The sequence below is a fragment of the Scyliorhinus torazame genome, chromosome 6 (assembly GCF_047496885.1).
Source record: "Scyliorhinus torazame isolate Kashiwa2021f chromosome 6, sScyTor2.1, whole genome shotgun sequence".
Taxonomy (NCBI): domain Eukaryota; kingdom Metazoa; phylum Chordata; class Chondrichthyes; order Carcharhiniformes; family Scyliorhinidae; genus Scyliorhinus; species Scyliorhinus torazame.
Genome location: NC_092712.1, coordinates 30,032,246 through 30,054,745, shown reverse-complemented (window position 1 = coordinate 30,054,745; position 22,500 = coordinate 30,032,246). Strand labels below are relative to the sequence as shown.

The window sequence follows — 22,500 nt, the reverse complement described above, 5'->3', positions numbered from 1 at the left end:
GAGGGAGACGAGGGAGTGGGAGTGAGAGAGACGAGGGAGTGAGGGAGAGAGAGAGATGAGGGAGTGAGTGAGAGAGGGAGACGAGGGAGTGAGAGAGACACACGAGGGAGTGAGAGAGAGAGAGACGAGGGAGTAAGGGAGAGAGACAAGGGAGAGAGAGAGAGACGAGGGAGTGAGACAGAGAGAGAAAGAGAGACACACGAGGGAGTGAGAGAGAGAGAGAGCAAGACGAGGGAGTGAGAGTGAGAGAGACGAGTGAGAGACGAGGGGGAGCGAGAGACGAGGGAGTGAGGGAGATACGAGGGAGTGAGAGAGAGAGAGAGAGAGAGAGAGGGAGACGAGGGAGTGAGAGAGAGGGAGACGAGGGAGTGAGAGAGATAGAGATGAGGGAGTGAGAGAGAGAGGCGAGAGAGACAGAGGCGAGGGAGTGAGAGAGAGACGAGGGAGGGAGGGAGAGAGAGACGAGGGAGTGAGAGAGAGACGAGTGAGTGAGAGAGAGAAGAGGGACGGAGAGACGAGGGAGTGAGAGAGAGAGACACACGAGGGAGAGAGAGAGAGAGAGACATGAGGGAGTGAGGGAGAGAGAGAGACGAGGGAGAGAGAGAGAGAGATAGAGAGAGACGAGGGAGTGAGGGAGAGAGAGATGAGGGAGTGAGTGAGAGAGGGAGACGAGAGAGCGAGAGAGACACACGAGGGAGTGAGAGAGAGAGAGACGAGGGAGTAAGGGAGAGAGACAAGGGAGAGAGAGAGAGACGAGGGAGAGAGAGAGAGACGAGGGAGTGAGAGAGAGTGAGAGACGAGGGAGTGAGAGAGACGAGGGAGTGAGAGAGGGACGAGGGAGTGAGAGAGAGACACGAGGGAGTGAGAGAGAGAGAGACGAGGGAGTGAGAGAGAGAGAGACGAGGGAGAGAGACGAGGGAGAGAGAGAGACGAGGGAGAGTGAGAGGGAGAGTGAGAGGGAGGGAGAGGGAGGGAGAGGGAGAGAGAGAGACGAGGGAGTGAGAGAGAGAGAGAGACGAGGGAGTGAGAGAGAGACGAGAGAGAGAGACGAGTGAGAGAGAGAGACAAAGGAGAGAGAGTGAGAGAGAGAGACGAGGGAGTGAGAGAGGGAGTGAGAGAGGGGAGTGAGAGAGGGACGAGAGAGAGAGACGAGTGAGAGAGAGAGAGAGAGAGAGAGAGAGAGAGAGAGACGAGAGAGACGAGTGAGAGAGAGAGAGATAGAGTGAAAGACATGGGAGGGAGGGAGTGAGAGGGAGACGAGGGAGTGAGAGAGAGACGAGGGAGTGAGAGAGAGACGAGGGAGTGAGAGAGAGAGACGAGGGAGTGAGAGAGATAGAGAGAGGGAGACGAGGGAGTGAGAGAGAGAGAGAGAGAGAGAGAGAAAGAGAGAGACACACGAGGGAGTGAGAGAGAGAGAGAGACGAGGGAGTGAGGGAGAGAGAGAGGCGAGGGGGGGAGAGAGAGAGAGAGAGACAGAGAGAGAGGGACAGAGAGAGAGACGAGGGAGTGAGGGAGAGAGAGAGACAAGGGGGAGAGAGAGAGAGAGAGAGACAGACGAGGGAGAGAGAGAGAGAGAGAAAGACGAGGGAGAGAGAGAGAGAGACGAGAGAGAGAGATGAGTGAGAGAGACAAGGGAGTGAGAGAGACGAGGGAGAGAGAGAGAGAGACGAGGGAGAGTGAGAGAGAGAGGGAGAGTGAGAGAGAGGGAGAGGGAGGGAGAGGGAGAGAGAGAGAGAGAGAGACGAGGGAGTGAGAGAGAGACGAGGTGGTGAGAGAGACGAGAGAGAGAGACGAGTGAGAGAGAGAGACAAAGGAGAGAGAGTGAGAGAGACGAGTGAGAGAGAGAGACAAGTGAGTGAGAGAGAGAGACGAGGGAGTGAGAGAGACGAGTGAGAGAGAGAGAGACAAAGGAGAGAGTGAGAGAGACGAGGGAGTGAGAGAGAGACGAGAGAGAGAGACGAGTGAGAGAGAGAGACGAGGGAGTGAGAGAGAGACGAGAGAGAGAGACGAGTGAGAGAGAGACGAGAGAGAGAGAGAGAGACGAGAGAGACGAGAGAGACGAGTGAGAGAGAGACGACAGAGAGAGACGAGAGAGAGAGAGAGACAAGGGAGTGAGAGAGAGAGTGAGAGAGACGAGGGAGTGACAGAGAGACGAGGGAGTGAGAGACGAGTGAGGGAGAGAGACGAGGGAGGGAGAGAGAGAGAGAGACGAGGGAGATAGAGAGACGAGGGAGAGAGAGAGAGAGAGAGAGAGACAAGGGAGTGAGGGAGAGAGAGAGACGAGGGAGTGAGGGAGAGAGGGAGACGAGGGAGTGAGAGGGAGACAAAGGAGAGAGAGACGAGGGAGTGAGACAGAGACGAGAGAGAGAGAGACGAGTGAGAGGGAGAGAGAGAGAGAGAGAGAGAGAGACGAGAGAGAGAGACGAAAGAGAGAGACGAGTGAGAGAGAGACGAGAGAGAGAGAGAGAGAGACGAGAGAGACGAGAGAGAGAGACAAGGGAGTGAGAGAGAGAGTGAGAGAGACGAGGGAGTGACAGAGAGACGAGGGAGTGAGAGACGAGTGAGTGAGAGAGACGAGTGAGTGAGAGAGACGAGTGAGTGAGAGAGAGAGAGAGACACACGAGGGAGTGAGAGAGAGAGAGAGACACGAGGGAGTGAGGGAGAGAGACGAGGGAGGGAGAGAGAGAGAGAGACGAGGGAGATAGAGAGACGAGGGAGAGAGAGAGAGAGAGAGAGACAAGGGAGTGAGGGAGAGAGAGAGACGAGGGAGTGAGGGTGAGAGGGAGACGAGGGAGTGAGAGGGAGAGACAAAGGAGAGAGAGAGAGACGAGGGAGTGAGAGAGAGACGAGGGAGAGAGAGACGAGTGAGAGGGAGAGAGAGAGAGAGAGAGAGAGACGAGAGAGACGAAAGAGACGAGTGATAGAGACGAGAGAGAGAGAGAGAGAGACAAGGGAGTGAGAGAGAGAGAGTGAGAGAGAGAGAGACGAGGGAGTGACAGAGAGACGAGGGAGTGAGAGAGAGACGAGTGAGTGAGAGAGAGACGAGGGAGTGAGAGACGAGGGAGTGAGAGACGAATGAGTGAGAGAGAGAGAGACACACACGAGGGAGTGAGAGAGAGACACACGAGGGAGTGAGGGAGAGAGACAAGGGAGGAAGAGAGAGAGAGACGAGGGAGAGAGAGAGAGACGAGGGAGAGAGAGAGAGAGACAAGGGAGTGAGGGAGAGAGAGAGACGAGGGAGTGAGGGAGAGAGAGAGACGAGGGAGTGAGGGAGAGAGACGAGGGAATGAGGGAGAGGGGGAGACGAGGGAGTGAGGAGAGACACACGAGGGAGTGAGAGAGAGAGAGAGACGAGGGAGTAAGGGTGAGAGAGAGACAAGGGAGAGAGAGAGACGAGGGAGAGAGAGAGACGAGAGAGAGAGAGAGAGAGAGAGAGAGAGAGGAGAGAGAGTGAGAGTGAGAGTGAGAGTGAGAGTGAGAGTGAGAGTGAGAGTGAGAGTGAGTGAGAGGGAGAGAGAGAGAGAGAGAGAGAGAGAGACGAGGGAGTGAGAGAGAGAGAGAGAGAGAGACGAGGGAGTGAGAGAGAGAGAGACGAGGGAGTGAGAGAGAGAGAGAGAGAGAGAGAGAGGGGGGGAGAGAGGGAGAGAGAGAGGGTGTGGGAGAGACGAGAGAGACGAGAGAGAGAGAGAGAGAGAAGAGAGAGAGATACAGGCGGGACAGCGAGGATGGCAGTGCCAAGCACTGCTGCCTCACAGCACCAAGAACCCAGGCTCAATTCTGGCCTTGGGTGACTGTGTGGGGTTTACACATTCTCCTAGTGTCTACGTGGGTTTCCTCCGGGTGCTCCGGTTTCCTCCCACAAGTTCCGAAAGACAGCTGTTGGGGGAATTGGACATTCTGAATTCTCCCTCTGTGTACCCGAACAGGTGCCGGTGTGGTGACTAGGGGATTTTCACAGTAACTTCATTGCAATGCAAGCCTACTTGTGACAATAAAGATTATTATGCGTGTGCGCAGTATGTCTGAGGGAGTGTCTGTGGAGGGGGGGGAACGTGGGAGTGTGCGACAATCCACAGGCTGCAGTGAACCAAACACAAAAACAGTCTCGCCCACGCACTCCAATGGTCATCCTTATTAATTACCCTTTTTGTTTTTAAAAATAGCAATTTATTGCTTTGATTTTCTTTTGTTTCTTTTCTTCATACTTCAATTTTGTTTTTGAAACTCATGTTTCATCTTGTGCCAAATCTTATCTTTCCAAAGTTAAGTCACCTTGAGTGAGAAAAAATTGAAACGTGGCCCCTCATGCAAAAGGGTGGACACGTGTTGCACAATGTGTGAATAGTAACTTGAGATCTGCAGATGAGTCAGAAGGTTTATGAACAATACCTATCTGCAGTCGTTCTATCAGTTGATTTTCAGGAGAACACATGGGGGGCTTTCTGGAAAACAAAAATAAGATGGTTATTCTACGTGAAGGCTGCCAGGATTATCCAATGTGTTAATGTGCCTGCGTAAATTACTGTTGGCTAAACCCACGTGCAGACTCACTTTTCACAGCACTAAACCCATTTCAATCAACATTTCCCCCCCGAAAAGTCACTCATTGTGTTAACATGTCCATGCACCCATTATGATGTGCGAATATTGAAGGGAAATGACAGCAGGCTGCCCAACTTCAGGGACCATCCCAGTCGAATACAAGCTGTGCTCAGTGACCAGATGGGTAATTTCAGCATGACAGTGCAGGAACACTGGCAGAATCGCCCTTCCCTATCCCAGAAGCATCAAGGTGAACTGCGGCCTACCTTGCAACCACCTCAGCTGAGAACACATAGCTCAGTTCCAACGGGGAGCAAAACTAGTATAAATATATCGACATCTGATACATAAACGATATAAAGCAGGCTGAGCCACTTTTAACTCATTCAATTGTCCAGTGTCGTGATAGGGAGAAATAAGGAACTTGGGTCCAAAACGTGGCAGGCAATTTAGGGGTTAAATAGAAAGAATAAGACTGCAAGCAGCGGAGTCAGAGGGATGCGTGCACAGCGCTTGTCCCATTCAGACTTAACCTGGTTAGTGGGAATACACAGGATATCCCGGTTCAACCAGGATAATCCACTCAAAGTACATTGTCATTCGGGACAGCCCTGTTTGACCAACCATCAGCCCATCACAGAATATGATGACATAGTTGTTCGTCAATGGAAGGTCAGCTGCATATAAATGGCACAGCTCTGTTCTTTTGTATAAACGGGAGTCGGCAATCTGCCACGGTAACAATAATTGGTTCACATCTGGCCACCTCAGGGGAGAACCTTTGTTGAGGGGCTGGGAGGAGGTTAGAGAGAAAGAGAGTGACATGCTGTTTTGAAGAGTTACAGGCAGAAGGATGTGGAAGCCGAGCAGAGAAGTCATGGAAGTTGCCACCGAGGCAGGCTTTGGAAAAGGATTCTGAACCAATGTCTCCAACAGAAGAAAAATTGCTTTGCAAATGAAAGTATTGCCTTGGTCAGTTTGTGTACGTGGAACAAGAGCTACATGTTCCTATTGTGTAATGGGAGCTAGTGTGTTAAGGTTAAGAAACTGCATGCAATCTGTTAGCATTAGAACAGAAGTAAAAGTTTAAATATTGTTTTCTTTTAATAAAGTTTGTTTATAAAATAACCATCATTCCTGGAACAAATCGATCTTTCCGCACCACATTAAAACTTAAAAACGTTATGCATCTGGTTCAGTATCTTAGCCATTGTTGAGGGTTGACCAGGCATCCGTAACACTAATGGGTACATATGGAAATGCAATAACACTTCAATATGTAATATAATACACTATGTTAGGCAGGGTTGTTGCTCCACATACAGGTGTCTGCCATCTGAGTCTTTACCTGGTTGCTATTGGGTCTGGAATGCATCATTTGGATATTTATCTGACAAAAGTAACATATTACAGGTGCTGGAAATCTGAAATAAAAACTGGAAGTGCTAGGAAAACTCACCAGGTCTGACTGTACACGTGGAGAGAGATTCAGAACTGACGTAGAGTCCATTATGACCTTTGTTATGAAACCCAACTTACTTTAGTCTTAAGCTCGGAGGTCAGAAATCCCGACAAACCTCAGACCTCCTCCCGCGCATGCGCAGGCTTCACAAGTGCAGTTCCACATTTGGTCCGAGGACTGACCCAGTGCACTTGTACAGAAGGGTACAAAAACCCAGGTCACGCGGCTGGGTACGGAGCACCATACTAGATGTCCCAGGCAGGGAACAATGAGGAGGGGGACAGGGAAAGGATCCAAAAAGAGTTCCAGGTAAGGGAAACAAAGGAGAGGGGACAGAAACAGGTCCAGCTTAAGTCTAGAAAAAGAGAGGAGCAGGGAAAAAGGCTCCAAATAGGGGAAACAGCTGGAGGGAGGTGGGCTCAGGAGAAGCCCTGGTAATTGAAGAGGGATAAGAGGAAGCCCTTAAGATCCAAGAAGGCAGCCGATGGCTGGAGACTCCGTGCTGCCACTGGGGCAAAGATAATAATAATCGCTTATTGTTACAAGGCGGCTTCAATGAAGTTACAGTGAAAAGCCCCTAGTCGTCACATTCCAGCACCTGTTCGGGGAGGCCGGTACAGGAATTGAACCTGCACTGCTGGTCTGGTTCTGCATTACAAGCCAGCTGTTTAGCCCATTGTGCTAAACCAGCCCCTAAACTCCTCTGGAGCAACGACATTCTGCTTGAGGTGGCCGAAACGGTGCTCGGGCACACTCAGGAATCCAAGAAAATAGAATCTCGAGAGACAAGATTGAAACCTTGTGACGTAGGCCACAGTTGAAGCCGTCTGAATTGAAGCGGCTTTTGGAGAGAATTCCGAGGAAGATCTTCGGAGGTGAAGGCTGCAATCCCTCGTGAGAGAGACGGAGTTTCAGTGAGATTGTTGACAGTGTTACTGACAATGGGTGGGTCCTTAAGAAATCCATGGAATCTGTTGTGGTCACATCAGCCATTTACTGTGTAGTGTGTGTCAGACCACAATGTGCCTGTTAATTAATAAGTGCCTCATACTGACTCTGCATGTTACAGTATAAGACAGTTATTGTAAATTGTTTTATATTTTTTACTTATTAATGTTTATTTTTGTTTGTTCAAAATCAGTTGAATCTTGTGGCTTTATTCTTAGCCAACGTCTTGAATAACAAACTTTGTTTACTTTAAACAAAATGTTATTGGTCCCTAAACAGATCTCAGTAACAACTTGGGATTCTGGCCAAGTATTGTAACACACTTCTTCAGATATTTATCCGATTTCAAGTAACTGTTTTCTCCAAAGATTAGGTTTCACGCTTGACACAACCACTTTAATCAAACAAATTGTGCTTAGCTACCAGTGTACTGATCAAAAGCAATGGAAACTAAATAGCTTAGTTAATTCATTGGCTTGATGAAGAGCTCCTGATTAGAGTGCCATGCAGTGCAATAGCTTTTCTTACATTCTGCGCTTTTAGTTTTTTGTCCCATTTCCGCACAGATAGCTGGCAGCAGGTTTCACAGAGCAATTACCACAAACAGTACGGTGTCAGATCTGGTCGTTCACAGATGTACAAAAAGGTATATTTTCACATGTACAACCCAAATTCTAAGGGGTAAATCGTTATGCCAGGAGATATGGCTGGAGGTGGGTTACAATTTCAGAATGTCTGAAACAGAATTCACTACGCCTCCATAACAATAATAATAATCTTTATGGTCACAAGTAGGCTTACATTAGGGTCACCTAACAGCACGTCTTTCGGGGCTAGTGGGAGGAAACCGAAGCATCCAAAGGAAACCCACGCAGACACAGGGAGAACGTGCAGACTCCACACAAGACAGTGACCCAGTCGGCAATCGAACCTGGGACCCTGGCATTGCGAAGTCACAGTGCTAACCACTGTGCTGCCCACATGCTGTCCAATGTGCACACTGCCATTTTAATAGGGACAGATTGGGGGAAGAATAACCCGCTCAAGACGAGTCTGATGCCTCAGATTCAAATAGAATATTAGATCGAATAGCTTCAAGCCAGGTTCCACAGAGGTTAGGAATTCCAGCAGCCAAATGGAGACACAGACAGCCAATCCAGCAGATAAGTGCATTTCCAGCACTCTGTGGGCCATGCCTCGCCCCCTGCCATTTGGCAACAACCTCACACCCCATCCCACCAACGTCTCCGCGGCCTCAAAGCATTCCTTGCAGCTCATTACCGATTTAAACACTCAACGATCGTTCCCACCAGCCCCTCCCAAAACCACAATCTCTGTGCTCCCCCTCTCCCTCCGACCTCTTTACTCCCAGCTGCCCAGCACTATCTCCATATCCCCATAAGCCCCCCTAACTTAGAACAACAAAGAACAAAGAAATGTACAGCAGAGGAACAGGCCCTTCGGCCCTCCAAGCCTGTGCCGACCATGCTGCCCGACTAAACTACAATCTTCTACACTTCCTGGTTCCGTATCCTTCTATTCCCATCCCATTCATGTATTTGTCAAGATGCCCCTTAAATGTCACTATCGTCCCTGCTTCCACCACCTCCTCCGGCAGCGTGTTCCAGGCACCCACTACCCTCTGCGTAAAAAACTTGCCTCGTACATCTACTCTAAACCTTGCCCCTCTCACCTTAAACCTATGCCCCCTAGTAATTGACCCCTCTACCCTGGGGAAAAGCCTCTGACTATCCTCTCTGTCTATGCCCCTCATAATTTTGTAGACCTCTATCAGGTCTCCCCTCAACCTCCTTCGTTCCAGTGAGAACAAACCGAGTTTATTCAACCGCTCCTCATAGCTAATGCCCTCCATACCAGGCAACATTCTGGTAAATCTCTTCTGCACCCTCTCTAAAGCCTCCACATCCTTCTGGTAGTGTGGCGACCAGAATTGAACACTATACTCCAAGTGTGGCCTAACTAAGGTTCTATACAGCTGCAACATGACTTGCCAATTCTTATACTCAATGCCCCGGCCAATGAAGGCAAGCATGCCGTATGCCTTCTTGACTACCTTCTCCACCTGTGTTGCCCCTTTCAATGACCTGTGGACCTGTACTCCTAGATCTCTTTGACTTTCAATACTCTTGAGGGTTCTACCATTCACTGTATATTCCCTGCCTGCATTAGACCTTCCAAAATGCATTACCTCACATTTGTCCGGATTAAACTCCATCTGCCATCTCTCTGCCCAAGTCTCCAAACAATCTAAATCCTGCTGTATCCTCCGACAGTCCTCATCGCTATCCGCAATTCCACCAACCTTTGTGTCGTCTGCAAACTTACTAATCAGACCAGTTACATTTTCCTCCAAATCATTTATATATACTACAAAGAGCAACGGTCCCAGCACTGATCCCTGTGGAACACCACTGGTCACAGCCCTCCAATGAGAAAAGCATCCTTCCATTGCTACTCTCTGCCTTCTATGGCCTAGCCAGTTCTGTATCCACCTTGCCAGCTCACCCCTGATCCCGTGTGACTTCACCTTTTGTACTAGTCTACCATGAGGGACCTTGTCAAAGGCCTTACTGAAGTCCATATAGACAACATCCACTGCCCTACCTGCATCAATCATCTTAGTGACCTCCTCGAAAAACTCTATCAAGTTAGTGAGACACGACCTTCCCTTCACAAAACCGTGCTGCCTCTCACTAATACGTCCATTTGCTTCCAAATGGGAGTAGATCCTGTCTCGAAGAATTCTCTCCAGTAATTTCCCGACCACTGAAGTAAGACTCACCGGCCTGTAGTTCCCGGGATTATCCTTGCTACCCTTCTTAAACAGAGGAACAACATTGGCTATTCTCCAGTCCTCCGGGACATCTCTGAAGACAGCGAGGATCCAAAGATTTCTGTCAAGGCCTCAGCAATTTCCTCTCCAGCCTCCTTCAGTATTCTGGGGTAGATTCCATCAGGCCCTGGGGACTTATCTACCTTAATATTTTTTAAGACACCCAACACCTCGTCTTTTTGGATCTCAATGTGACCCAGGCTATCTACACACCCTTCTCCAGACTCAACATCTACCAATTTCTTCTCTTTGGTGAATACTGATGCAAAGTACTCATTTAGTACCTCGCCCATTTCCTCTGGCTCCACACATAGATTCCCTTGCCTATCCTTCAGTGGGCCAACCCTTTCCCTGGCTACCCTCTTGCTTTTTATGTACGTGTAAAAAGCCTTGGGATTTTCCTTAACCCTATTTGCCAATGACTTTTCGTGACCCCTTCTAGCCCTCCTGACTCCTTGCTTAAGTTCCTTCCTACTTTCCTTATATTCCACGCAGGCTTCGTCTGTTCCCAGCCTTTTAACCCTGACAAATGCCTCCTTTTTCCTTTTGACGAGGCCTACAATATCTCTCGTCATCCATGGTTCCCGAAAATTGCCATATTTATCCTTCTTCCTCACAGGAACATGCCGGTCCTGAATTTCTTTCAACTGCCACTTGAAAGCCTCCCACATGTCAGATGTTGATTTGCCCTCAAACATCCGCCCCCAATCTATGTTCTTCAGTTCCCGCCTAATATTGTTATAATTAGCCTTCCCGCAATTTAGCACATTCATCCTAGGACCACTCTTATCCTTGTCCACCAGTACTTTAAAACTTACTGAATTGTGGTCACGGTTACCAAAATGCTCCCCTACTGAAACATCTACCACCTGGCCGGGCTCACCTATCATCTTTGGACACCAAGGGGCAATTTAGCATAGCCAATCCACCTATCCTGATCATCTTTGGACTGAGAGGGGAAACCGGAATACTCGGAGGAAACCAATGCAGACACGGGTAGAAAGTGCAAACTCCACACAGTCACCCAAAGCCAGAATTGAACCCGTGTCCCTAGCACGGTGAGGCAGCAGTGCTAACCGCTGCCCCACCCCTGGCCTGATCAAACAAATCTAATTTGCCACATGTTAAAAAGGTGAGTAGCGACTTCCGGTTGCGGCGATGCCCAGCTAAGCCGCATGTTTCGGCGGCTCCAGCTCAAACGGACCTTCGGGCTCTTTTAAGAGCCCCAACGGGGAATTTTTTCAAGACGAAACCCGGTGTGGGGTGAGTTAAAAGGGAGTCCCCCCCCAAAAAAAGAGAAAAATATCGGCGGCGGTGGCTACATCGCGAAGAATCCTCGAGGATAGGGACTGGAGGAAAAAAGAAGCAAGATGGCGGCGGAGAGAGCCCAGGCGACATGGGGGCCCGATCAAGATGAATTTTTAAGACGGTGTGTGGAGCTACGTAAGAAGGAGGTGCTGACCCCGATGCTACAGGCAATTGAAGGGCTTAAGGAGGCACAAAGGACCCAGGAGACGGAGCTCCGCGCGGTGGAGCAGAAGGTGACGGATAATGAAGACGAGGTCCTGGGCCTGGCGGTCAAAACACAGACGCACGAGGCGCTCCACAAAAAGTGCATTGAGAGGATTGAGGCCCTAGAAAATAGAGCACGAAGGAAGAACCTTCGGATCCTGGGTCTCCCCGAGGGAGTGGAAGGAGCGGACTGCGGGGCCTACGTGAGCACGATGCTAAGCTCACTGATGGGAGCTGAGGCCCCTTCGGGCCCCTTGGAAGTGGAAGGGGCTCATCGGGTCCCTGCAAGGAGACCAAAGGCGGGAGAACCACCTAGGGCGACAATCATGCGATTTCATCGCTTCAATGATAGAGAAGTGGTTCTGAGATGGGCCAAAAAGGTACGGAGTAGTAGATGGGAGAATGCGGTGGTACGGGTGTACCAGGATTGGAGTGCGGAGGTGGCGAGAAGGAGGGCGAGTTTTAATCGAGCCAAGGAGGTGCTACACAAGAAGGTGAAGTTCGGGATGCTGCAGCCGGCGCGACTATGGGTCACGTACCAGGAGAGACATCACTACTTCGAAACGGCGGAAGAAGCATGGACCTTTATTAAAGGCGAGAAACTGGATCGGAACTGAGGGACTGATCTTAGAGGGGAAATGACACTGTCGATGTATATAGGGATGTAAATTGGGAAGGGGGGGACACTAAGAAATGTGGGCGCCGGTGGGGGGAAAGAAGAGACATAGGCGGGGGATGAGGAATGGGAGTGGGGCGGCAGAGGGAGCTGCGCCACAAGGGGCGGGACAACTACAGAGAATATGGGGCCTACTGTCCTTGTTCCCGCGCCAGAAAGGTGATGGCGGGAAGATAGGCGCAAGGTAGATGGGAGTTCCCCACACGGGGGGGGGGGTCAAGGAGTGAGCGGGAGAAGCCGGGGTCAGTTGAAGTCAGCTGACTTACGGAAGTGATATGGGGGGAGCAATCACGCTAGATGGGGATCTAGCAGGGGGCGGGGGGGGGGATAACTGGGTTGCTGCTGCAGAAATCAAAGAGGAACTGGTTAAAGAAAGGGTGGTCGGGGTTGGAATGCGCCACCTGGGGAACGGGTGGGAGCGCGGAACCGGGACGTGGGACTGGCCTAGAGAGGGTGATGGCTAGTCGACACGGGAAGGGGGCAGGTAGCCCCCCAGTGCGGCTGATCACGTGGAACGTGAGAGGCCTAAATGGACAGATTAAAAGGGCCCGAGTGTTCGCGCACTTGAAAGGTCTGACGTGGCTATGCTTCAGGAGACGCACCTGAAGGTGGCGGACCAAGTTAGGTTAAGGAAAGGATGGGTGGGACAGGTGTTCCATTCAGGGCTGGATGCAAAGAATAGAGGGGTGGCCATACTGGTGGGGAAACAGGTATCATTCGAAGCTAGGAGCATTGTAGCAGATAGTGGAGGCAGATATGTGATGGTGAGTGGCAGACTGGAGGGAACGGAGGTCATGATGGCTAACGTATATGCCCCGAATTGGGATGATGCGGGATTCATGAAGCGGATGCTGGGACGTATCCCGGACCTGGAGGTAGGAAACTTGATAATGGGGGGAAGACTTCAACACCGTGCTGGACCCAGGGTTAGATAGATCTAGATCTAGGAATTGAAGAAGGCCGGCAGCGGCCAAGGTGCTTAAGGGGTTTATGGACCAAATGGGGGGAGTGGATCCATGGCGATTTGTTAGACCGAAGGCCAAGGAGTTCTCCTTCTTCTCCCATGTTCACAAGGTGTACTCCTGGATAGATTTTTTTGTTTTGGGAAGGTCGTTGATCTCGAGGGTGGAAGAAACTGAGTATTCAGCCATAGCTGTCTCAGATCATGCCCCACATTGGGTGGACCTGGAACTAGGAGAGGAGAGGGAGCAGCGTGCACTCTGGCGATTAGATGTGGGATTGCTGGCGGATGAGGGAGTCTGTGGAAGGGTGCGGGGATGTATCGAGAGATACCTGGAGGCCAATGACGACGGGGAGGTCCGAGTGGGAGTAGTATGGGAAGCACTAAAGGCAGTGGTCAGAGGAGAGCTGATCTCCATCAGGGCCCACAAAGGGAAAACAGAGGCCAAGGAAAGGGAAAGATTACTGGGGGAGATTTAAAGGGTGGATAAAGAATATGCGGAGGCCCCGGAGGAGGGACTATACAGGGAGAGACGACGACTCCAGACAGAGTTCGACCTTCTGACCACTAGGAGGGCGGAGGTGCAGTGGAGGAAGGCACAGGGGATGAGATATGAATATGGGGAAAAGGCTAGTCGCCTGTTGGCCCATCAGCTGCGAAAGAAGACAGCGGCGAGGGAGATAGGTGGAATTAGAGATGAAAAGGGAGCTACGGTGCGAAAAGCAGGGAAGATAAACGAGGTGTTTAAGACCTTTTACGAAAGACTTTATCGGTCCCAACCCCCAGAGGGAAAAGAGGAGATGCGGCAGTTTTTGGACCAATTAAGGTTCCCGAGGGTGGAGGAGCAGGAGGTGGAAGGCCTGGGGGCGCCGATTGGGGTGGACGAGGTTACCAAGGGGCTGGGGAACATGCAGGCAGGGAAGGCCCCGGGACCAGATGGGTTCCCGGTGGAATTTTATAGAAAACATGTGGACTTGCTGGCCCCACTGTTGGTGAGGACTTTTAACCAGGCCAGGGAAGGGGGGGGGGGGGGGGGGGGGGGGGGGGGACTCTACCCCCGACAATGTCGGAGGCGACGATATCGCTAATTTTGAAGCGGGATAAAGATCCGCTGCAGTGCGGGTCCTATAGGCCTATTTCACTACTAAATGTGGATGCCAAATTGCTAGCAAAGGTGCTGGCAACGAGGATAGAGGACTGTGTCCCGGGGGTGGTGCACGAAGACCAGACAGGATTCGTAAAGGGGAGACAACTAAATGTCAATGTGCGACGGCTATTAGGGGTGATAATGATGCCCCCAGCAGAGGGGGAGGCAGAGATAGTGACGGCAATGGATGCAGAGAAGGCATTTGATAGGGTGGAGTGGGAGTATCTATGGGAGGTGCTGAGGAGGTTCGGGTTCGGGGACGGGTTTGTTAGGGATTAAGGGTTAGGGATTAAGGGATTAAGGGTTATGGTGTTCGGGCCGGAAAGTGGAGCTGAGTCCACAATAGATCAGCCATGATCTCATTGAATGGTGGAGCAGGCTCGAGGGGCCAGATGGCCTACTCCTGCTCCTAGTTCTTATGTTCTTATGTTAGCTGGGTCAAACTCCTCTATGGGGCCCCAACGGCAAGTGTGGTCACGGGTCGGCAAAGATCGGAGTATTTCCGACTATACAGGGGAACAAGACAGGGATGCCCGCTATCTCCATTACTGTTCGCGTTGGCAATTGAACCACTGGCCATGGCGCTGAGAGACTCCAGAAAATGGAGAGGGGTGATTAGAGGGGGAGAGGAACACCGAGTGTCACTCTACGCGGATGACCTACTGCTGTATGTGACGGACCCAGTGGGGGGGGATGACAGAGGTCATGCAGATATTGAGGGAGTTCGGAGATGTCTCGGGATATAGGCTTAACATGGGAAAGAGTGAACTTTTTGTGATACACCCTGGGGACTAGAGTAGAGGGATAGATGGCCTGCCTTTAAGGAGAGTGGAAAGAAACTTTCGATACCTGGGGCGCGCAACAATCACCAGGCAGGAATGTTCCCTTCCAGTCGGGGAACACTTCAGCAGTCAAGGGCATTCAGCCTCTGATCTCCGGGTAAGCGTTCTCCAAGGCGGCCTTCAGGACCCGCGACAACGCAGAATCGCCGAGCAGAAACTTATAGCCAAGTTCCGCACACATGAGTGCGGCCTCAACCGGGACCTGGGATTCATGTCGCATTACATTCATCCCCCACCATCTGGCCTACGAAATCCTACCAACTGTCCTGGCTTGATACAATTCACACCTCTTTAACCTGGGGTTACCCCATCTCTGGATCGGTAAAGATTTAATCACCTGCTAATGGTCGCATTCCAAGCATTGTTTGGCATCTTTGAATTTGTCTATATATGTGTTTCTGGAACATACCTCTTCATTCACCTGAGGAAGGAGCAGCGCTCCGAAAGCTAGTGACATCGAAACAAACCTGTTGGACTTTAACCTGGTGCTGTAAGACTTCGTACTGTGCTCACCCCAGTCCAACGCCGGCATCTCCACATTATGACTATATGCGGGGTAGGATCAGTAAGTTTGCAAATGACACAAAGGACTGGATTTGGATTTTGTTTGTCACGTGTACCGAGGTACAGTGAAAAGTATTTTTCTGCGAACAGCTCACACAGATCATTAAGTACATGAAAAGAAAAGGTAACAAAAGAAAATATATAATAGGGCAACACAATGTACACAATGTAACTACATAAACACCGACATCGGGTGAAGCATACAGGGTGTAGTGTTAATGAGGTCAGTCCATAAGAGGGTAGTTTAAGAATCCGGTAACAGCGGGGAAGAAGCTGTTTTTGAGTCTGTTCGTGCGTGTTCTCAGACTTCTGTATCTCCTGCCCGATGGAAGAAGTTGGAAGAGTGAGTAAGCCGGGTGGGAGGGATCTTTGATTATACTGCCCGCTTTCTCCAGGCAGCGGGAGGTGTAGATGGAGTCATGGATGGGAGACAGGTTTGTGTGATGGACTGGGCTGTGCTCACGACTGAAATTTCTTGCGGTCTTGGGCCGAGCAGTTGCCATACCAGGCTGTGATGCAGCCAGATAGGATGCTTTCTATGGTGCATCTGTAAAAGTTGGTAAGGGTTAATGTGGACATGCCAAATTTCCTTAGTTTCCTGAGGAAGTATAGGCGCTGTTGTGCTTTCTTGGTGGTAGCGTCGACGTGGGTGGACCAGGACAGATGTTTGGAGATGTTTACCCCTAGGAATTTTAAACTGCTCACCATCTCCACCTCGGCCCCGTTGATGCTGACGGGTGTGTACAGTACTTTGCTTTCTGAAGTCAATGACCAGCTCTTTAGTTTTGCTGGCATTGAGGGAGAGATTGTTGTTGCTACACCACTTCACTAGGTTCGCAATCTCCCTCCTGTATTCTGACTCGTTATTCGAGATCAGGCCCACTCTGGTCATATCGTCAGCAAACCGGTAGATGGAGTTGTAACCAAATTTTGCCACGCAGTCGTGTGTACAGGTAGTACAATAGGGGGCTAAGTACGCAGCCCCGGTATTGAGGACTATTGTGGAGGAGGTGTTGTTATTTATTCTTACTGATTGTGGTCTGTGGGTAATAAAGTCGAGGATCCAGTTGCAGAGTGGGGAGCCAAGTCCTAGGTTTTGGAGCTTTGATATGAGCTTGGCTGGGATTATGGTGTTGAAGGCGGAGCTGTAGTCAATAAATAGGAGTCTGATGTAGGAGTCCTTGTTGTCGAGATGCTCTAGGGATGAGTGTAGGGATGAGTGTAGGGAAATGGCGTCTGCTGTGGACCGATAGCAGCGGTTTGCGAATTGCAGTGGATCAACCTCTCAAAGCACTTCATTACAACTGAAGTCAGGGCCACCGGACGGTAGTCATTGAGGCACGTTGCCTGGTTCTTCTTTGGCACCGGTATGATGGTGGTCTTCTTGAAGCAGGTGGGGACCTCGGAGCAGAGTAGGGACAAGATAATGATGTCCGCGAACATATCTGCCAGCTGGTCCGCGCAGGCTCGGAGTGCACAACCAGGGATCCCGTCCGGACCTGTCGCCTTCCGAGGGTTCACTTTCAGGAAAGCCGATCTGACTTTGGAAGCTGTGATGATGGATATGGGTGTGTTATAGGCTGCTGGGGCACTCAATAGCGGATCGTTGGTTTCCTTCTCGAACTGAACATAGAATGCATTGAGTTCATCGGGGAGGGGTGCGCTGCTATTGGAGATACTGCTGGGCTTCACTTTGTAGCCCGTTGTGTTGTTTAGGCCTTGCCACAACCACCAAGAGTCTGTAACGCTAGCTTGGTCTGGTTTGATTGGCCAGGTGGTAACAGTGAGGTTGAGTGCCTTGGGTTACAGGAAGATATCGACAATCAAATGGGCAGGTAAGTGGCAGATGGAATTTAAGCCTGAAAAGTGTGAGGTGATACACTTTGGAAGGAGTAATTCAACAAGGAAGCATTCAATGAACGGCATGACACTCGAAGTTCTGAGGAACAAAGAGGGGCCTTGGCATGTTTGTCCATTGATCTCTGAAGGCAGATGGGCAGGTTAATAGGGTGGTGAAAAAGGCATATGGGACACTTGCCTTTTTCAATCGAGGTATAGACTAAAAAAGCAGGGTGGTCATATTGGAGTTGTATAGAACTTTGAAGAGGCAACAGCTGTAGCACTATGCCCAGTTCTAGTCGCCACATTATGGGGCGGATGCAATTGCACTGGAGGGGATGCAGAGGAGATAGAGTGGATAGGGAGCAGCTGTTCCCCTTAGTTGAAGGGTCTGTCACGAGGGGACACAAGTTCAAGGTGAGGGGCAGGAGGTTTAGGGAGGATTTGTGGAAAAATGTTTTTATCCAGGGGGTGGTGATGGTCTTTAATGCACTGCCTGGGAGAATGGTAGAGGTGGGTTGCATCACATCCTTTAGAAGTACCTGGATCAGCACTTGGCACATCATAACATTCAAGGCTATGGGTCAAGTATTGGCAAATGGGATTAGGAAGGCAGGTCAGGTGTTTTTTCACGTGTCAGTTCAGACTCGATAAACCAAAGGGCCTCTTCCGCATTGTGATTCTGTGATCTGCTAGAACCTGTAATATTGCCGTGTGTAACTGAACGCAAGCAGTCTACCAAAGACATAGCAAAAAGAGCTCTGTCCAGGTAAATTGTCTGGCCCTCATCTACACTGGGTACTACTGGAAACATCAGAACTCCTATAACGGTGCCTTTAAAACTAATTCATCTGTGTGACTTCTTCCATCGTGGAAGTCCTCATTTCTGGAAAGTCGGATTACCCTGCAGCACATTCAGCCTGCTACTCTCTGGAGGACTCTGGACTCATGTGAAACCACAGCTTATTTTTTTTTTAAATTGTGGTCTTGCCCTGGACCCCTTTCTTTCCCTTATCCTTCTTTCGTTGTACGAGTGCAAAAGAGACAGATGTTGAGAAATACATCGAGTGATCGCAGCCTGCCAGCCTCCTTGACAAATTGCGGGTAAAACCCAGAGGTCAGCTGTGAGTCCGAGTCATATTTTGTTGAGTAATAGAATTGTGAATAAAATTGCGTTAAACTGTGAACCTGTTTTGTCCTTTGTTCATCTCGCAAATAAGGGCAGCTGGGTAAAACTTTTGAGTAGGCTGGTCGACAGTATCGGAGGTTTGACAGGTGCAATAAGTAGCAAAAGAGACAGATGTTGAGAAACTCCTTCCTGCATTTTGTGTGTGTGTGTGTGTGTGTGTGTGTGTGTGTGTGTGTGTGTGTATATATATATATATATATATAAAAAATCGACCAACCCTCCTATTTTACCCGATGTCAAGTTTGCTGTGGGGTTATTAATAGAGGATCAGAGATTCCAAACTGAAGAATTGGGGAATATATACCACCGTTCATCAAGGGTGAAATAGAAAATCACAAACACCTTCAGTTTCCAGATGGGTGGGGGAGAAATCAGGGCTGTTTAAATGAATCCCTTCCTGGCCATAACAGACTTGTCCAACATAAGGCCGCCGGGCCATAATCCAGACCGCCAAGCCTCTGTGCCCAGCTGCCAGACTCACTGCACGGACTACGGGTAAACTGCAAGGAGCTGCTCTGCCAATTACAGGTCGGTGCCCACCAAAACGTTAATGGTTATAAAGTGCTTTGAGACGTCCAGTGTTGTTGTTTTTCACAAAACTCAATAAAGAGGTTAGGGTTGATCACCAATAAAATGTAGCATCAGTGGCATGGTGGCAGAGGGCCATAGCCTGACCTTAATCTCAGTGACACAGTATCACAGCCCGGCCACTTCAAATGTGATACTACTCCAATTTCTCATTCAATATTCTTCATAGAATTTACAGAGCAGGAGGAGGCCATTCAGCCCATCGAGTCTGCACCGGCTCTTGGAAAGAGCACCCTACCCAAGGTCAACACCGCCACCCTATCCCCATAACCCAGTAACCCCACCCAACACTAAGGGCAATTTTGGACACTAAGGGCAATTTATCATGGCCAATCCACCTAACCCGCACATCTTTGGACTGTGGGAGGAAACCGGAGCACCCGGAGGAAACCCACGCACACACGGGGAGGATGTACAGACTCCGCACAGACAGTGACCCAAGCCAGAATCGAACCTGGGACCCTGGAGCTGTGAAGCAATTGTGCTGTCCACAAGGCTACCGTGCTGCCCGAACAGCTTACATTCGCATCCCTTACTGCTGTAGGACCAGTCCCTGATAACTGAAAACAATACATGGAAGAAAAGGCTTGTATTTATATATAGCAACCTTGGGTTGTCCCAAAATGGTTTGCATATAAAAATGCAAATTTGGCTTTTCTCAATAATCACGTCTTAGTTTACCGCATCTCTGTCACACTTTTAAATTTGGTGATATTTTGCACGATGAGCAATGGATTTTAGCCATGGTGTTTTATCATTTCGCAGAAACAAATGAAGTTGTTTTGAAATGTTGTCAATGCAAAAACGCCGCAGCCAATTTGTACACATCAAACTCGCGTAAACAGCAACGTGATAATAAATAGATAATCAAAAACATTGGTTGTGGGATAAGTGTAGCCAAGGACACAAAGTACTTTTCTAGTACTGGTCCATGTTTGGAACAGCACCTGGGGGGTCACCCAGGCCATTGGGGGCCCTGGTTGGTCAAGGACAGGGTAGGGTGACACCCTGGCTCTCCCCCTGGCACCCAGGCACCTTGGCATTGCCACCCTGCAACTGCCAAGGTGCCTGGGTGGCACTGCCAATCTGGTGGAAGCACTGCCAGGGTGCCACTGCCAAGGGCCTGAGGGGGGAATCATGCCCATGAAAGGGTGGGTGGGGGGAGAAGAGAGGTGCAGATTGGGGAGGTGCAGGGTGGATATGAAGGGACCTCCGGAAGGCTGCGGGGGGGGGGGGGGGGGGGGGTAAAATCAGTGACCCCATAACAGGGTGTCCGCATTTAGGGGGGGTGGATTAGTGCTCGTGTGCGGGGTGGGGGGGTTGACATTGCCTGTGGGTTGCCTGTGGGTTTAGTGGTGTGTGGGACTGTCAAGCTCAGAAATGGGGTCACCCGTTCAAAATGGTGGCTCGATCTCCGAGGGGCCGGTCTGGCCAGCGCGTTCAGATCCTCAGTGATGGAAAATGTTGCAAGTGTGGGCTAGCCCGGGGAGAAACTCCCTGGGCCTAATAAAGTATGTAAGTGTGTTTAGATACCAGGGTGGAACTCGCTAAGAGCCGGTGAGGAACTCCCAGCCAACCCTGCCTAAAATAACACTCGGAAACTTTTCTGTAATTCTAAGCCATGTTTAAAGACGGGCAAAGGGAAATGATGCTGGCCAAGGTGGTAGTGAAGAGACTCGCCCTCCCCACAGGGTAGCACTGTTGCATGCCTGGAAGGAGGAAGAGGAACAGGACTGATGTAAAACAGTCAACTCATTGCAAACATCAGTACCATCCTTTCTTTCAGAATATCACATTGGTCTGAATCTGGTTGCTGAGTGTGCTGCAGCCAGTGTAACTAGTTCAGCAATGGTGGTTGTCAGCTAGGTACACCTCTGCACTTGTGGGTAAGAGGCTCACATCTAAAAGTCTGTCTCAAACAATGTGCAACGAGTTCCTCTTCCTCTCCTTTAAAACCACAAGTTAAAACGATCCTCATCTGGAAAACCTGTTGTCCCAATATCAAAGGCTTACCAAACTACTTCACACAAACCTCACTGACCAGCCAAGGGGAAACAGGTCCCTTCTTAGCCACGCATCCTCTTCCTCATACAATCCTGTTTGCTTCCAAACGAAAATCCAAACTTGGCATTTATGATTAATCGCTTCTCAGTTTCTCCACTTATTCACACTCCTAAACTTGATATTTTGACTACGAGCAACGGATTTTAGCTTTACGCTTTTTTGCAAATGTTGTTCTGAACCAAATTCCATTTGCAGTGTTGTTGTAAGTGGCTGGCAATGCATTGCCTCCCTTCTCTAACCCCTCGTTTGAAGAATGAAGTGTTATGGTGGAATGTGCATATCTGGCTTTCTTCACACACTCAAAACACTGAGGTTGCCTTTCGCTTTCCCAGTAGCAGAGTGTTTCACAGACCTTTGCTGAAAACTTATATCCCCAGACCAGAAGCAAAAAAACCTTGCAATATTGTCAAGGGAGCCTTGTGCTTAAGAATAGCAAGGGAAGGATTGAATATGTTAACGGAGGTTAAATTAAATGGGTTACCATCAGTGTTTGAAATAGCACAGGGTACAATTTCCCATGGACATGCAAGGCTTCATACGCAACGTAATCTCAAAGTGCAAATCTCAGGTCAGCCCCAAGTACACAAGACACTGCAAAAGCAATCTTTTTTTTTTTAAACAATGATTGTTGAAATGTTTTGCACTTTGGCACGTGGCCAATTTAATGCAGTGATGTTAGGGACATGGGTTTAGAACAGAAACATTCTTTGATCCCTACCGTATCATTAAACTCCGGGGAGAAGGCAGCAATTCCTCTGCGAGAACAATTAATAAATCAGGATGTGTTCTGATGCTGGTATGCTTACATTAATACCTTTTCCTCATGGTAACATTGTTCTTGATGTATCCTTTCACAAAGATCAGGATTCTATACACAAAGAAAATTCTTGAACGGTAACATGCTTGCCATAACTGGTTTTGCGTTCAGGAAACTTTTCTACAGTAGTACGTGTCCCATCCAACAAGGACCTGGTTCTTGGAAATGAGGTGGGCCACGTAGATCACGTGTCAGTGGGAAACATTTAGGAGACAACGATCATTGTACTGTAAGATTTAGGATGCTGATAGAAAAGGAAAATGGGCAATTCCAGAACATAAATAATTAACTGGGCGAGATCTGACATCAATGAGGCAAGAATGGAGGGGGTCCGGTTAGACTGGAAAGCAAGTTTAGCAGGGAAGTAGAGAGGCACGATGGCAGAGTGGTTAGCACTGCTGCCTCAGTGCCAGGGACCCGGGTTCGATTCTGGCCTTGAATGACCGTGTGGAATTTGCACTTTCTCCCCGTGTCAGCATGGGTTTCCCTCCGGGT

The 22,500-nt window shown here is 49.6% G+C and overlaps 1 protein-coding gene across 2 annotated transcripts in view; it reads right to left on the bottom strand.

Annotated features, from left to right (window-relative positions):
* Positions 1-22,500, bottom strand: part of mindy4 (MINDY lysine 48 deubiquitinase 4) — a 275,047-nt gene that overhangs the window by 195,917 nt on the left and 56,630 nt on the right. For both annotated transcript variants that reach the window (XM_072508076.1, XM_072508075.1), the window contains exon 6: positions 4,390-4,442. In XM_072508076.1, coding sequence (XP_072364177.1) covers positions 4,390-4,442 — 53 coding nt within the window. The remainder of the gene's footprint in view (positions 1-4,389; positions 4,443-22,500) is intronic.